The sequence below is a fragment of the Corvus cornix genome, chromosome 8, assembly GCF_000738735.6.
Source record: "Corvus cornix cornix isolate S_Up_H32 chromosome 8, ASM73873v5, whole genome shotgun sequence".
NCBI classification, from domain to species: domain Eukaryota; kingdom Metazoa; phylum Chordata; class Aves; order Passeriformes; family Corvidae; genus Corvus; species Corvus cornix.
Window position 1 is genome coordinate 27,399,373 of NC_046338.1, and position 14,893 is coordinate 27,414,265.

The following is a 14,893-nucleotide window of genomic DNA, read 5'->3' on the forward strand; positions in this document are numbered from 1 at the left end:
GTAAAGGCTTGAGATGATCCTGCTGAACAGGCATGGAGCCTATCACAGCTCTGGGACACAAAATGGGGAACTGGGATTTCTGGGTTTAGGAAAATCTCAAGCCATTTACAGAAGGTAAATGGGGTGTGATCACAGACAATCCTTCTACTGACAAACTAATGAATGAAAACTGAAAAATTTCACCTCCTGCTTTGATTAGGGAAATCTTAACCATGCCTGTTGCAAGATAACATGACTGGAAACTCCCAAAATTGCTCATGGAGTTTTTGAGAGAAGTTAATAATGGACTATTTGAGCAATGGAAATTGAACAGAGAAGGTATATCCTGCTTTAGTCTCCCAAAGCTGAATCTGAAAGTCACCAAGAACAGTAAATTCTGTTCACGTGGGTGGCAAATACCTTTCCCATCAATCACATCCCTGGATGTCTTTTGCTTGCATTCAGTTGAAACATAAGAAACAGCACTTGGCCCCTTGAATTAAAGGCCATAAAACCCAAAGAGAAGCTGCCTCTCCTTTCCAGCACAGGCAGGCACCATTTATCAAAACTATGGGATGAAAATCTGCCACTGGCTCCAAAAGCAACAATCTCTCTGAGCACTAAAACTTCTCAGAAAACAAGTAAAGCCAAAAGGATTTTCCTTGAAAAATCTCACTTCTTACAATCTTCAAGAACTTGGAAACTTTGCAAGTTGCATATAATAGAATTTTACATGCCTATTGAAATCTGAATTTCCTGTGCACTTTACTTCACTTCTTCCTTCCGTGGGTATTTATCTGTATTTGGATTGGACTAGATGGCACTACCATGAATTCGGAATTTAATACGTGCTTGTGAATGAAAACATTCTGCCTCTTCCTTAGATTTTGGGAGTTGCAGGTAAATCCAATCAGCTTTTACCATAAACCTCACCAGATGAAAAGGAAAAGCAGCCTCTAAGAGCTACAAACTAGATGCAGTTAAGTCCAGAGAGACCCCACACTCATAGAATTTGGTTGGGATGACCTTAAAGCCCATCTCATTCCACCCCCTGCCAGTGGCAGGGACACCTTCCACTAGGCCAGGAAGTTGCTCCACACCCTGTCCAACCTGGCCTTGGACACTTCCAGGGATGGGACACTCCTGGCTCTGTATGATGCCACAACCATGCTCACCTGCAGAAAATGGAAGAGAGAACTTCTGGAACACGGCACAACCCAGCTTGGAACAGGCTGGGAGCAAAGGCAGGGAGTGCAGCCAGACTTGTACAGAGCCCTGCTGTACTTGCAGTCACACACCAAATTAAAACCAGAAGGATAAGTGACAGTTTAAAGCAGAAAATCCAACATCCAGTCTGAGTCCCTGTCCAAAAAAAGGCCAGCTTTTCCACAATTAATTCCAAGTAATTCTTCCATCCTCCAGCTCTCCTGCTCCCACCTTTGTGTACACTGGCTGAGACTTTCACTCCAGAGTTGTATCAGGCGCTTGGGTTCTGTCCCTCCAGTCGGTAGGACTCATCTCCATACCACTGCTGGAATTTATTCAGCTGGCTTCCTGGAAAGCTAATGACCCATTTCCTATCTTGTCTTTCAAGTAAAGGGTAAACAAGGCTCCTCTTCAGCCTCTAAAATGGGACAGAATAGGAGTCTCTCTGCTTTTTCAAGTATGCTGCATCTTGTAGGAACACACCTACAGCGTGTGATCGTTGTGCAAAATCCTGACTTAATTAACACCACAATGAAATTCCTAAGTAGAACAAATGGCTAGAAAGAAGTTTCTTACAGACATTTATTAACAGCTTTCACTGTCACCTCAAAAGAACAACGTGCAGAAGGTCTGCCTGGAAAAACTTCCTAAACAATGAGGAAATCCACAGGGTGCATCCCAGGTGCCGCAGGGTGACAGCACTGCCACTGTGCCCTGAGCTGGGGCTCAGGTCCCACCTGCCTGGGGGAGGAAATAGATGGAAAAGAAGGGAAGGAAGAAACTGCATTTAAACAAATAAATCCAAAGCAAATAACTACAAAGGCTCATCCTCTGGACAGATGTCTGTTTACAGAAATGGGTAGCCAGGATATGGTTAAGCACACCAAGCACCTTTAAGAAAAAACAACCTTCAGAGAAGTTCAATTTTTCATACGCTGAACTGTTTTGGAGACACACCTGTTGAAATTACTGGTGTTGGCTGCTTGAAATTTTTCCACTTCTACAAATTAAAAAAAAATTAATCCCAACACAAGACAAGAGAAGAGCTTGGTCCTCTACTGCTTCTGCTGCTGAGATTGCAGAAATGGAAAATCATCGAGACTTTAAGGGCATTTCCATCTTTGCCCGCTGTGAGATCCTCATCCTTGATTGTTTCCTGTCTGCTAGTAGAGACACTAAGCAACACTTTGCCATCAGTAATGATGACACCTCCAGCACAATCTCACAGGACATACCACTAAGTTGCTTTAGCAATTCAGCTAAATTCAGCTGATTCCTGAATTTCACGATTGCACCCCGAGCCTGTAACTCCCCACCACCGCCCTGGACCGCTCCCTCTTGGGTGTAGCACTCCTTAAGCATCATTAAACAATTCACCCAACAAACAACTCCCATCATAAGTTTAGCCCATGCCTCATCAAACTGAGAGCACAAATCTTTTTAATAAACTCTTTTCACATGACCAACTCCCAGTCTCTTAATTATTACTGCCATGTTTTAAAATCCGTTTCACTCACATCCTGAATAATCCCCGTGTAGTCCCACCAAAACCCCACAAAGCAGGATTATCTCTGCCACAAGTCATCTTTTTCAAGGCCCCAGTCCAAAACCTAGAGGAATTACTATAAAATTTTCTTTTCAGAGGGCTTTAAATCATTTTACTCCTTACAATGTGTGTGTATTTAAAATATCTTATGGATCTTAAATAGGTGGAAAAATTTATTTTTCCATAGGTCTGGTTAGAAAAACAGGCTTGTGCTGCACAGCACAGAAGACACCTTTGAAACTGCTATCGTTTCCAGACTAGCAGTGCTGCAGTGCCTGTGGCCTGGCTTTCTCCCACTTCCCCCTAAATATCCTCCCCACACCTTCTCCCAGAGACACAAACTGTCCCCACTGCTCACAGGAGTCCCTGCTAACTCATTTTTCCATTATTTCACTATGACATTCATCTCCTTCAGGTAGGAGTAAGGAATATCAAGTCTTGACGTGTTATTCACAATTTCATCCCCCAACAACGACCAATTTTCATTAATTTCTACTTGACAAAGACAAAAGATGTTGCGATGGCTTGCAAAATGTAACTTCATGAGATATAAATACATACATAGATTTTCTGAGTGTAGAAATTGTTTTGCAAAGCATTTTCATCCCCAACTAAGTGTTTAGGGAGTTGATTCAAACTTCACAATGAAGATCCCTGCCCTTGCAGTTTCAAACACAACCTCGATTTCCCTGGGAAGACCACCCAGAAATCACACATTGGCATCATCTATTCTCTTCTTAGGCATTGTTTGCTGCACAGGATGCACACTACCAGGTCAATAATTACATTTGCTGACTTTCAGGTCATGATATTGCCCAAGTATTGCCCTGTGTACAACCACACACAGCTTTGCAAGTTGGCTGGTTCAGTCCTACCACATCCTCCCTAAGAGCATGGGAGCTGGAAGCAGTTTTAGGTGGAAATCCCAGGCTTGGCATTCAGTAACTGAGACACCGCGTGGGATGCCTTCCTGGTTTTCTCTGGGATTCATTTCTCCAGCTGGTCTGACAAGGCTCACCCCAATTCACCCACAGGGAACCGCAGACAGCAAAGCAGCTCCCAGGCTCTACCCAGCGGTGCCTGTGCTGAGGGCAGGTTCTTGAGGGGTTATAGAGGCACCTGTTTGACTGGGTTTGCATATTTTCAACATAATTTTACATCTCACATAATTCTTGTCCTCGTTTGGTTCTCTCATCCCACAAACAACATGAGCAGACAGACTTTTGGAAGTCAGAAAACCTGTAGAACTGTACCTGTGTTGATGTAGAAGCTGTAACATGGAATTGTGGAATATCCAGAGTTGGAACAGACCCACAAGAATCATCAAGTCCAACTCCTGCCCTGCACAGGACATCCACCGCCTTTAATGCTCAGCCCCTCATTTCCATTCATTACATTGTGCTTTAGCTTAAATGTTGTCTAAGTGAACTACAAGGCTTTACCACCCATTTAATTTCAGACAAATTAAATTATCATTACAGCAACGAGAAATTAAATTACACCATCATGAAAACAACTATGAACTACACCAAGCTCTCACCTGAAGTAATACTCAGGATTTCCTGTCTTGAGGCTACTGGTATTTGGACCAATATGAGTGAGCAACCCAAAATGCACAAAGTTTGGACAGTGTTGCTGGCTCCTTGGGCTTGCTGTCTCCCCACCTCCCTCCCTCACCAGTGCTGTCCCATTCCAGCACTATGGACTGACAATCCTGCTGACAAAAAGCAAGCCTTTCCCCTTCCTTCTTACTGAGGACACCCCTGCATCATCTGTGGAGAAAAAGAACCCCAAAAGCTGCCATCCCACCAGAAAAACTCAACTAAGCTTCACAAAGCCAACTAAAAAACGTACTGCTTATTCAAGCTACAGACTCAGTGCTTCCACATGGTCCCTCTTGGAATGAGGGGAGCTCATCACAGAGCTCCTCTGCAAATAGACACACCCAGGTGTGTAAGACAGAGAGGCAAGGCCTGAATCTCACAGACTCCAGCCTAACATCAGCACTAGGTTTGGTGAGTTGGCTGGATCACACTGTTTCCATTTAAGATGCTCTTCACAATTCTTTTTCCTCCTCGGAAGTGCTAATTCACAGGCAGCCACGGCATGAAGTGCCTCATTAATTATTTTTCCAAGCAGGAGCTTAGAGTGGGGGATCCTCACAGCACGAACAGCAGACGTGAGCCAGGGGATGAGCACAGGATTTTAATTCCTTCTTCCACAGTGATTTCCCTCTGGCTCTTGCCTGTGCAAAGACATGATGGGCAAACAAGGGCTGTGTCTGGAGTGCTGCAAAGCTCTCAGCATGACCAAGGCACCCTCTCTGTGAGCAGCAGGCAAGTCTCAGACACACACATCCAGCCCTACACACAGGGATTTCCCAACCTTTCCGCATTAGCTCCCAGTTCTACTTCTAGATGATGTCCAAGGCAAAGACCTGCATGATTTCCCCATAACTAATAAGGTCCCTGAATTTCCTAATTTTTTTTTTTTTTTTCCTTTTTTTCAGTAAATAGACATCAACCTTTTCAGGTGCTCACAACTCAGGGACCAGAAACTTGAAATGCTGAACTGTGGAAATGCAACTTTGGCTGCACCATGGGGATGAATGTAAAGAAAAATAGAAATCCATGGGGACTGCATGTTCATGTCTCTGATGGGACTTGAAACCACCCTCAATGGGGTAGGAAAAAAGGACAATACTGATAGGACACTGTCGAAAAATCTCAGTGTGTGAGGTCAGTAGCTCTGCTGACTGCTTTTTGGGTAACAGCCATTTAATAACTGGCCATCCTTCCCAACACAGGAATCTCTTGAAAGACCCACTGTGATTTCAAGAGTCCTAATAGAGGAACGGCTCAGTGTTTGCACTCCCTCTGCACCACAAAAAAATCCCAAAGCAAAGAAATCCAAGGACCAGCTGGGCTGTGGGCACCACCCAGGAGTCCCCCTCCGGCCCGAATCCTGAGCACAGAGTTTGATCTCCCAGCCCACAACAGAGAGGGCTCTCGCAGGCTCCACACGCATCATACATCAAGTGCTAGAACTGGGCTTCCTTTTCTCATGCAAACTTTTATCCCACTTATAAATCTCCAGCCTTAAAATTTACTTTGCAAATACTTTACCTGCTGCCTGAGAGATAAGCAGCACAGGTAAGAGTAAGCTGTGTTTCATACAGAATTGCTCAAGTAACAAAAAGACTCCCTAAATGCCAGAATTACACTCTTTTCCTTCATAGTTTAATAGCAATATACATAACTTAAAGCCTTTTTTGTTGTTGTTTGCTCTCTCTCCTAACATTTCAATGGGATAAAGAGCTGTCCTTACACAGTCAGACTGGTTTACCTCAGTACGCACCTAGCAGTGCTGCCACTGCCTCCAAGGGGCTTGGTAAAGCATCAGCCCATATGGTGCCGGTTGGATTCACACTGGCAAAGCCCGGTGCCTCGGAAGCTGCCGGGTCTGGAGAACCGGGATTTGTCACACAGACTCAGCCGCAGCGCTCCACGCTCTCTCACGTTTCACCGTCTACTTATCACTCCCTCAGCGGGAACTTCTAAAGCATCACCCTTAAGAAAGTGCTCCAAACTACATCGGACGCTGAGAGTCAGCCCAACCCGCGCTGTCCCGCCGGCTGGCAACCCGCGGGGCTCCCGCAGCGCTGCCGGCGGCTTTCCCGAGCCCCGGGGCTCCCGGAGCGCAGCGCTGCGCCGGTCCCCTAGCCCCGTACCTCGGATGTAGGCGCACTTTCCGTCATCCAGCGGCGCGGAGGCAGAGGCACCCATGGCTCCGTGAGCTGCGGTCCCGCCGAGCCCGAGCCGCTCCCGCCGCTTCCTCCGCAGGCACCGCCCCCGGCCCTGGCCCTGCCCCGCCCCTCCCGGGAGGGACCCGCGGCTGCCCCGCGCCCCGCGGCGGCTCCGGCCCCCGGCACGCCTGTGCCCGGTGCTCTCTGTGCCCCGCTCTGCTCTGCCTCACTGTCACTCGTCAGCGCAAAATCCACATCCCCTTGGAGACACGGTTACAACCTCCAGAGTTAAAGACCGTGGCAAAGTAAAAGCACAGTTAAACAGGACCAAAATACTTCTCCTGGAGGTGTCCAGAAGGCAGCTGAGTCTGGCGCTGGGTGATGTGTGCAGTGGCTTAGGAGTGACAGTGGCAGTGCTGGGGTGACATTTGAACTCGATGATTTTAGAGGTCTTTTCCAACCTTGATGATTCTATGATTCTGTGATTAAAGGCCCTGGCACAGGATGACCATAGGAGCTGTGGTTGCCTCATCCCTGGAAGTGTTGAAGGCCAGGCTGGATGGGGCTTGGAGCAACTTGGGCTAGTGGAAGGCGTCCCTGCCCATGGCAGGGGGTGGAATGAGATGATTTCAAGGTCCCTTCCAACCCAACCCATTCCATCCTTCTGTGATTCTGTGATTTATGGCTCAGTCTTCAGGGCCGTATTGTCCCACTCTTCCCAGGAATATAGCATATTGCTATTGCATGTTTGATTCCAGGATGAAAAATAAACCTACATGAGCAGGCACTAAAATACACATCCCTTCAGTAAATATTGTCCAGTGATTGAAACAACTTCCTAAAACAGGCCAGAGCACCAATCTGCAGATCCTCAGCATAGCAATGTAAGGCAGTATGGAACACATACCTGAATTCTCCTACACCTGAATAATAATTTCACATCATACCCAGATGTGACTTTCTAAGTTATTTCCTTCTTTTTTGCTCTTTTTATAACATTAATCCAGCTGACTGTCCATGGGCAGGGTGCCATCCCTTATTGTGCCTCATATGTTTTGTATGGAGCTGATGAGTTGCAATGAATATGGATTTTGCTGACACGCTGGAGGTTCACAGTGACTGGAAGTTACATATTTTACCCTTAAATACTTTTCATTCAGCTTGTACACATCTGCCACTCACTGTGAAATTGCTTTCACATAGTTCAGTTTTGCTGATGTGGGCTGTGGGGTTAGTAGGTTTAATGCTATGCCACTCAGCTGATCACGGAACGATGAAACATTCTGGGGTTGAATCTTTTTAAACCAACACTGAACTTGATCAGATTTGAAATATTGCAGATGATGTGTGACATTGAGTTCAGTATTGTGCTAAACAACCTCTTTCCTTCCAAAATTCATGTTCTCTGGACACACACTGGTTGTATCCAAGTATGGTGGAGTAATTGCTTCACTACCTCGAGGAGATCAGGCTCGCCCAGAGCATCACTGAGCCAGCATCTCACAAGTCTATAGAGACTTCAGTTGACCTAAACATTAAATCAACAGCACTTCTAGACGTCAAATGTGAACCAGGCTCTGTTTTGGATATATTTGGTTGTCAGGCTCTGACTGAGAGCACTCAATGAGGTGGCTGCTCTGGTTTGCTCACTGCACCTCTGTGAGCTGTGTGAGCAGACACCAGTGAGGAAATACTGGTTACTCGTGTGCGTTTTGAAGTCGTTAACTCAGAGGAGAATTTGGGCTCTGCTCAGCATAGCGTATCTGTTATCAAATGTAGCTGAGGAGCTTTGCATAACGTACAGTCACGTGTAATGGGCAAGTCAGCTCCAGGAGTCTGGAGAGATAAACCATGGGGAATTCATGGGCCATGAAGTGGATTGCAGTTCTGTCCCATCATTTAGCAGATGAAAATATGCCAAATCCCAGAAGCTTCATACCCCAGGACAAATGTCAGAATGTGCACTGAATGGGAAACCTCCCTATCTAAGTACAGCTAGGATAAAAACAAAATGAGAACTGAGGAGTTTATTTAGTTATAGCATTCTATACTTTGGTACTGCCTGATCCTGAAGATCCCCAGGCATTTCAGAAACACTTGCTAATTAAAGACTGTGATTTCCTTTTTAAGATAGGGAAATGCTGTGTTTTGATGGCAAAGCTTGTGTCTTTAGCATCTTAAAAAGACACCATAAGAAATGTGAGCCAAATCAGGAACAGAGATAAATGATCTTCTTTCTGTACTGCTTAAAACCAAACCCATCCTCTTTAAGATAAGGAATTTGCCATATTAAAGTTTAAGCTGATATGACACCTGCGCTGCAGGTATCAATGATAAAGTAATACAATCAAAACAAGAATACCACCAGAGCCAAAACAAGAATTTTCCCACTTTTTCTCCTATAAATCCTGATCTTTGAGGGTTGTGTTTATCTTTACACACCCCAAAATTCCTTCTCTAAACACCTGTTTTGTACTACATCCTAAAGGTTGTATTATATCCTAAAGGGCAAAATGAAAGTGAATTCCTGAGTGAAGAGGATCAGGAGAAGCCCTTCTTTCCAAACAAAGGGATGAAGATCTACCTCTGCTGCCACCGTGACTTCAATTGTGTAAGAGTGACATGGAGAGAGAGGTGGTTTCTTACATCACCACAGTCCAGGCTTCTTCATGCTCTGGACTCACGAAGTGGCCAGTGGAAGTACTGGGAGCTCTGGTACCCAAAAAGTGCAGTGCTCTGTCACTGCTGTATTCTGCTTTGGGAGGGAGGGAGGGAAGGAAGGGAGAGAGGGAGGCAGGGAGGGAGAAGGAGGCTGTCTCCACAATCTCATCTATTTGATCTCCCGGTCTGGTGGAACGCTGATGTGCCCCAGACATGACAAGATCCATTCCCAGTGCCATGGGCACACCATGGAATGAACTTACAGTGCCTGTTAGTCAAACACACAGTCCTTAACACAACCACAGAGCTGACAAACTGCAGAGGTATCATCAGAGGGACTGATAAAATCTTGGCCACCTTGCTGGCTGCTTCTCCTTGTGTGATTGTAAAGGGGACGTGCCAAGGAAACAGTTTCTTAGACACGCTGCACGAGGGCACTTGGCTGTGCCTTTTGCTCCAGAGGGAGCGCAGGTTCACCCTGTGTGTGCTCCCCCACAGCCCTCTTGGTTGCCTCAGCGACATGGTTTGTTATCAAACAGAAGCATTGAAGTGAAAAGTGTGTGAATTCCATTGGGAGAGATGATTCATTATCCAAAACTAATATATAGGATTTCTCCAAGGGAAAGGAGTCATTTTAAGACCACTGACTTTGTAGGCAGGATAACAAGGTGCTGTTTACACAGCCAGATGCAAATGTCATGAAACTGTAATGAATAAATAATAATTACCTATTGCTAGAGGAAGCTCTTAATCATTATTGTCTGAAAGTCAAAATCAGGTTGCAGACAGTAGTCCCGAGAGATGTGTGATAAAATAAAAACAGCCCTTTTCTCAGGACAGACTGTTGGTTGAAGTGTATTCTGAATCCTTTCCATGTAAGTAAAACAAAAATGTTATTCTTATGAGTTATTTTCAAAATGTTAGGAGGTCTTAAAATCTAGCTGCAGAAGATACTCTAAGAGAATCACAGATGTTCTGGCTGGAGGACCAAAATAACATTTTGATAAAATAGCCTTAAAAAAAAAAGTTAAGAGTTGGTTATGCTTTAGCTACTGCCCTGAGACCAACCAGGATGGAGCACTGAAAACCCACAACAGAAGAGTGGATTTTGACAGGCTCCTAATCCCAGAATCACGGAACAGCCCAGGTTGGAAGGGACCTCAAAAGATCCAGCCTCTCCTGGGAAAGGGAGTCTGTAGAGATTATCTAACACCCTGTGCCATTGCACCTTGAGAACTTCAGCAAGGGACACTCTGCCACACCCCTGAGGAGGTTCTGCCAATGGATGGCTGTTCCTGCTATGAAAAGTATCTTTCTTATACCAAGATAAAATGAAAAAGCATGGTGTGGAGACAGTATATGAAGTGCCACTTCATATATGAACTGAATGTTCCAGGAAAGAGGTAAAAATGGTGTTTATGGTCATTATTCAAATGAAGAAATCAGATAAAACGCCTTATTTTTGTAACTGAAAAGTGTGGATGGCAGTCTGAATAACTCAGGAAGTAGAAAAAGCAACGCAAAGGAATATTTCAATAGCAGATGGTGGTAAAATATATCATTTTATCTCTAGTTCTACCTTTCAAAGGTTATGTGGATCAAAATATAATCAGACTGCTGAGTGCACAATTCAATGCAGAATGAGGCTTTGCTGGTTGCCTCTCTCACTCCTTATTTTCTTCCCAATTATGTTTTATTATGTTGCTCACATTCAACATGTCAACAACATTCATTGGAATACTCATTGAAAACCAATGCTCATAAAAAACCAAATTGTAGATGATGTTCATCATTCTACCCTGCTTAGTTGCAAATTGTTTAGAAATTTCATTTTTGCCCACAGAATTGAATGTGATACATAATCTGAGAGGGTTTTGAAACTCCTGCAATAGAATGTTCTGATAATGCATTCTTGGTGACATGGCAGAGTTCAGTACTTCTCTACTTGCATTTAGTAAATACATATACACAAGCATAGCCCTAGCCCATAGCAGGGCTCAGCTAGACATCAGCATTGCTACAAATCGAGAATTGCCATCCTCAACATCCAAACAACACACATCTTGGGCCTCAAAAAATAAATACTTTTGAGTGGAAAGGTAGAAAACTTGGGGTTAAAAAACGCTCTTTTCTTCGGTGTCCAAGAGTGGGGTGGGGTGATTAAAGCTTCCCAGTAATGAGGATGAGAAGCTTCTCCCTCTTCTGACACCTGAGATTCTGGAGTGGGAGGATTTGAGCAGCTGGGCCTTTAAGACACCAGGTATGCACAACAAAAGAATGCTGCTTCCCTAGAATTTCTTCTCAAAACTGAGGGGCCAGCACAGTGTTCATGGTACTCACTCGAGAGAGCTCTGTTCTTTTTGTTTCTATCCACAAGGGCCCTTCAGTGGCTCTTGGGTTCCCAGTTCTCATGGAGTACAACCAAACACTTGCAAATCTATTCTGAGCAAGTGATACTCTTTGCAACCAAATACACAACCTGTTAGTACTTAGGACATATTACCAACTTGCATGTCAAGACTGCTTTTTAAAACAGATTCTAACATTGATTTACTGCAAATAAACAGATTCCCCCAAGTACAGCACCAGGCAGCAGCTGTGGAGAAGGGAAAGCACCGCACACCTGGAGTACTTAAGTGAAAAAATCCTCCGAAATCAGTAACCCCACAAGAACAAGAGGCTCTGCCTTACCTTAATGTGAAGTAATTTCTCTTCAAGCCCTGTGGTGAAAAGTTCCCCTGGCCTTGTCTCCTCCCCTCCCCAGTTTTCCTGTGGGAGTGCTGCTGGCCCTGTCACTGCCATGTCAGGATCCTGATGGGAACACTGTTTAATCTTGTCTTTTGATGTGAGCCTTGTGGCTCTTTGAAGTGGGAGTCTCCTTCTGGAAGGCTGGAGGGGCAATGCTGGATCTAGAAGAACAGGAAAGTAAGGAGGTGCAGCAAACCCAGCACCACTGGGAATCGGTAAGGGAGTGAAATGGATTGTGAGGACATGCCACGGGACTGAGGGCATCTGGGACAGGAATAAATACTCTGAACAGGGATGCAAAACTCAGTCTTGAAGACGTGGTTCTGGGTTTTAGTTCCTATAAAGTAAGGAATCCTAGAGCTGAGAATCACCTCCAGCTGTTGCACACTCCATTTGCCTGCCCCAGTGGCCAAGAAATTACATGGTTTTGTGTAGATATAAATTAAAATAAAATACATGTGTTGAACTTTCCTGTTTTTTAAATACACAAAACATATTTCGTAAATTCAAACACCATTTCCTTCTCTGCTTAGTAACTAGTTATGAAATCTGTTAAATGACAAATGAGGTGATCATTCCTGCTCAGCTGCCGTTAGAGGCTGTATTTTAATTAGTTAGGACATTCATGTCAAAACAGCTAATACACAGGCCCTCACAAATTCATTGCTGAAGTTCCTTCATTGTCAAACAAGACTCAGGGGTTTGTTCCCTCACGTGAAAATAGAGGTGGTGCACAGAAACCAGTGAATAAACCACAGCTGAGTGCCCTTCCCACTGCCCGGTGCTCCCACGGCTACAGAACAGCAAACGGGAAGGCATGGCCCAATCTGCTGATCTCAGCAGAAAATCCAGAACAAAAATCCAGAACAAAAATCCATCTGTTGGCGATCCAGTGAGTTCTTTACTGCTTCAAATGGGCAGCCACACCTGCCTGGGAAGACCAAAACCTTCCTAAGTGGTAGAAACAAGTTTATAGGGTGGGATTTGTAGGAGGCAGCCTGGTAAGAGGGGAAGGCTGAGGTATCTCACTGCATCTGAACAGAGTTTTGTGAGGCAAGACACCAAATCCAGAAATTAAACCTGTCATTTTCCCATCTTAACTAAGGAAATCATAGTGACTCTGCTTAGAGGAGTAAGAAATTCTACTTCCATTTCATTATTGAAGATGTGACCAAAACTTTCTTCCCAAGTGAGCTGCTGTTCCTGTATTATTAACGACCCCTCAAGAGTCCAGCAGGCATAGGCTGCAGAAGCTGAACGATCCTGCAGACATGATTAATGAAGGAGAGGGCTAAATCCCCATGACATCTGGCTTTGCTTCTTCTGGCCACAGATGGTTTTGGTTGCTTTTTATTCCAAGTGTATTCGTTAGGACCAAGCATGGGGTTTAAACACAGCTTTCCTGTTCCAAGTCTCCATTTTCCATGGACAAGCTTCTCCTCGGGAGCCTGTCCAGGAATGCATATGTAGCAAATGAAGTGGGATTTGCTAAACCATCCTTCACAGTGAAGGAACTGCAGGAGTTCAAAAGGAGACACACAAAGGAAAACGGAATAGTTGGGATTTTTGATGTATTTTTCCCTCTCTGAAGTGATTGTCTTGTCTGCTTCATTTTCCTTCCAGATAATTTTATAAAAACCTTATCCCTCCGAGGCTTTGAACTTACAGTAGATGGATCACAACGTGTTTACAAGTTTTTCTGTTCACTGAGTATAGATGCTGAGAGCACAAGTCCATCCACCCAAGCCTGGCTCCTGGTCTGGGAAAGCCACTCAGTGAGCAGCCTCACAGCAATCCCACACTAATCCCGTCAGTGGGTGAGGCACCCCTGACCCCTGGGATCCTGTCAGCCTCCTGCTCCTCTCCAGCTCATCTGCACTCACCCAAAGAGTACCTGGACAGAAGGAGGACATCACCTCCTCAGCAGCACCAGCACATCCTCATGGTGGAGCAGCCAGCAAAAATCTTTCCAATTAATTATTACCATGACTTATTTGGGTGATAAAACCTGGACACAAGGTTTTTCAGTATCCTTTAGGAGTGCAGATGTAATTAACTGGTGTATTACTGATTTTCTTACACTCACTGTGTTGCTTCTCTAGTCGCTAATGTGGGTAACAATTAATCTGCTTTTTTAGCACAGTACCTGCCTTGGGTTCTCTCTTGCCTCTCTAAATAACCAACAGAAGAAACAGCAGTGGCCTTCATTATGTAGTAGTGATCTACTTAGAATTGATAAACTCTGTGAAATCACTAGTAATTCTGGGAGTTTTTTCAAAGCCATTTAAATGCCAGTGTTTATTTGGCTGTTACAGGAAAGCATAATACTTATTTAAAAACTTGCTTGCTTTCAGACACATCCATCATCGCAGGCCCAGCTGTTTTGCTGTGCAGTATTGAACACACTAGCATATTTACTGCATTAAAACAGCCCTCTGCAGATCAAAAGGGATTATTTTATTACTCTTTTTGATGATCTTTAGAAGAAACCTATATACTCCTGGTTACCTATGCAGTTCAACTTTACCAGATTGGTTTTGACCACAGTCAGTTGCACTAATGTTTGTAAGTGAAATGCAACTATTGCTTTTCCTTCCTTTTCTATTTCATAATAAAATTAGTATTTCCGTAGGCACTGGAATCCTCATTTTCCTGACATGAGAGAAAATTACAACATTCTTCTATTATCCCAGCTTTGAAACATGATGATTAAAAGTATTATCATAGATCACAGAAAAATCCGGTTTGGAAGGGACTTCTGGAGCCCATCTGCTCCAAACTTCTGCTGGAAGCAGGACCCTTGAATTAGGCTGTCCAGAGCTCTGTCAAGCCGAACCTTGAATATTTCCAGTGAGGGAAATTTTACCACTTCCCTGGCAACCTAGTGCAATGTTTAATTGCTCTCACAGTGATTTTCTTCCACTTAAACCCAGACAGAATTTCTCCTTGGGGCAAGTTGTTTGTATTAGCCTTAATGTGTTTTCCCTTGATGTGTTCAGATGCACAAA

At 44.4% G+C, this 14,893-nt stretch overlaps 1 protein-coding gene across 1 annotated transcript in view; it reads right to left on the minus strand.

Moving 5' to 3' along the window:
• The window catches only part of NIBAN1 (niban apoptosis regulator 1), a 57,409-nt gene extending 50,854 nt beyond the window's left edge, over positions 1 to 6,555 (minus strand). The window contains exon 1 of the mRNA XM_039555667.1: positions 6,462 to 6,555. Coding sequence (XP_039411601.1) covers positions 6,462 to 6,516 — 55 coding nt within the window. The 5' untranslated portion in view covers positions 6,517 to 6,555. The remainder of the gene's footprint in view (positions 1 to 6,461) is intronic.
• Between the last annotated feature and the right edge of the window lie 8,338 nt (positions 6,556 to 14,893).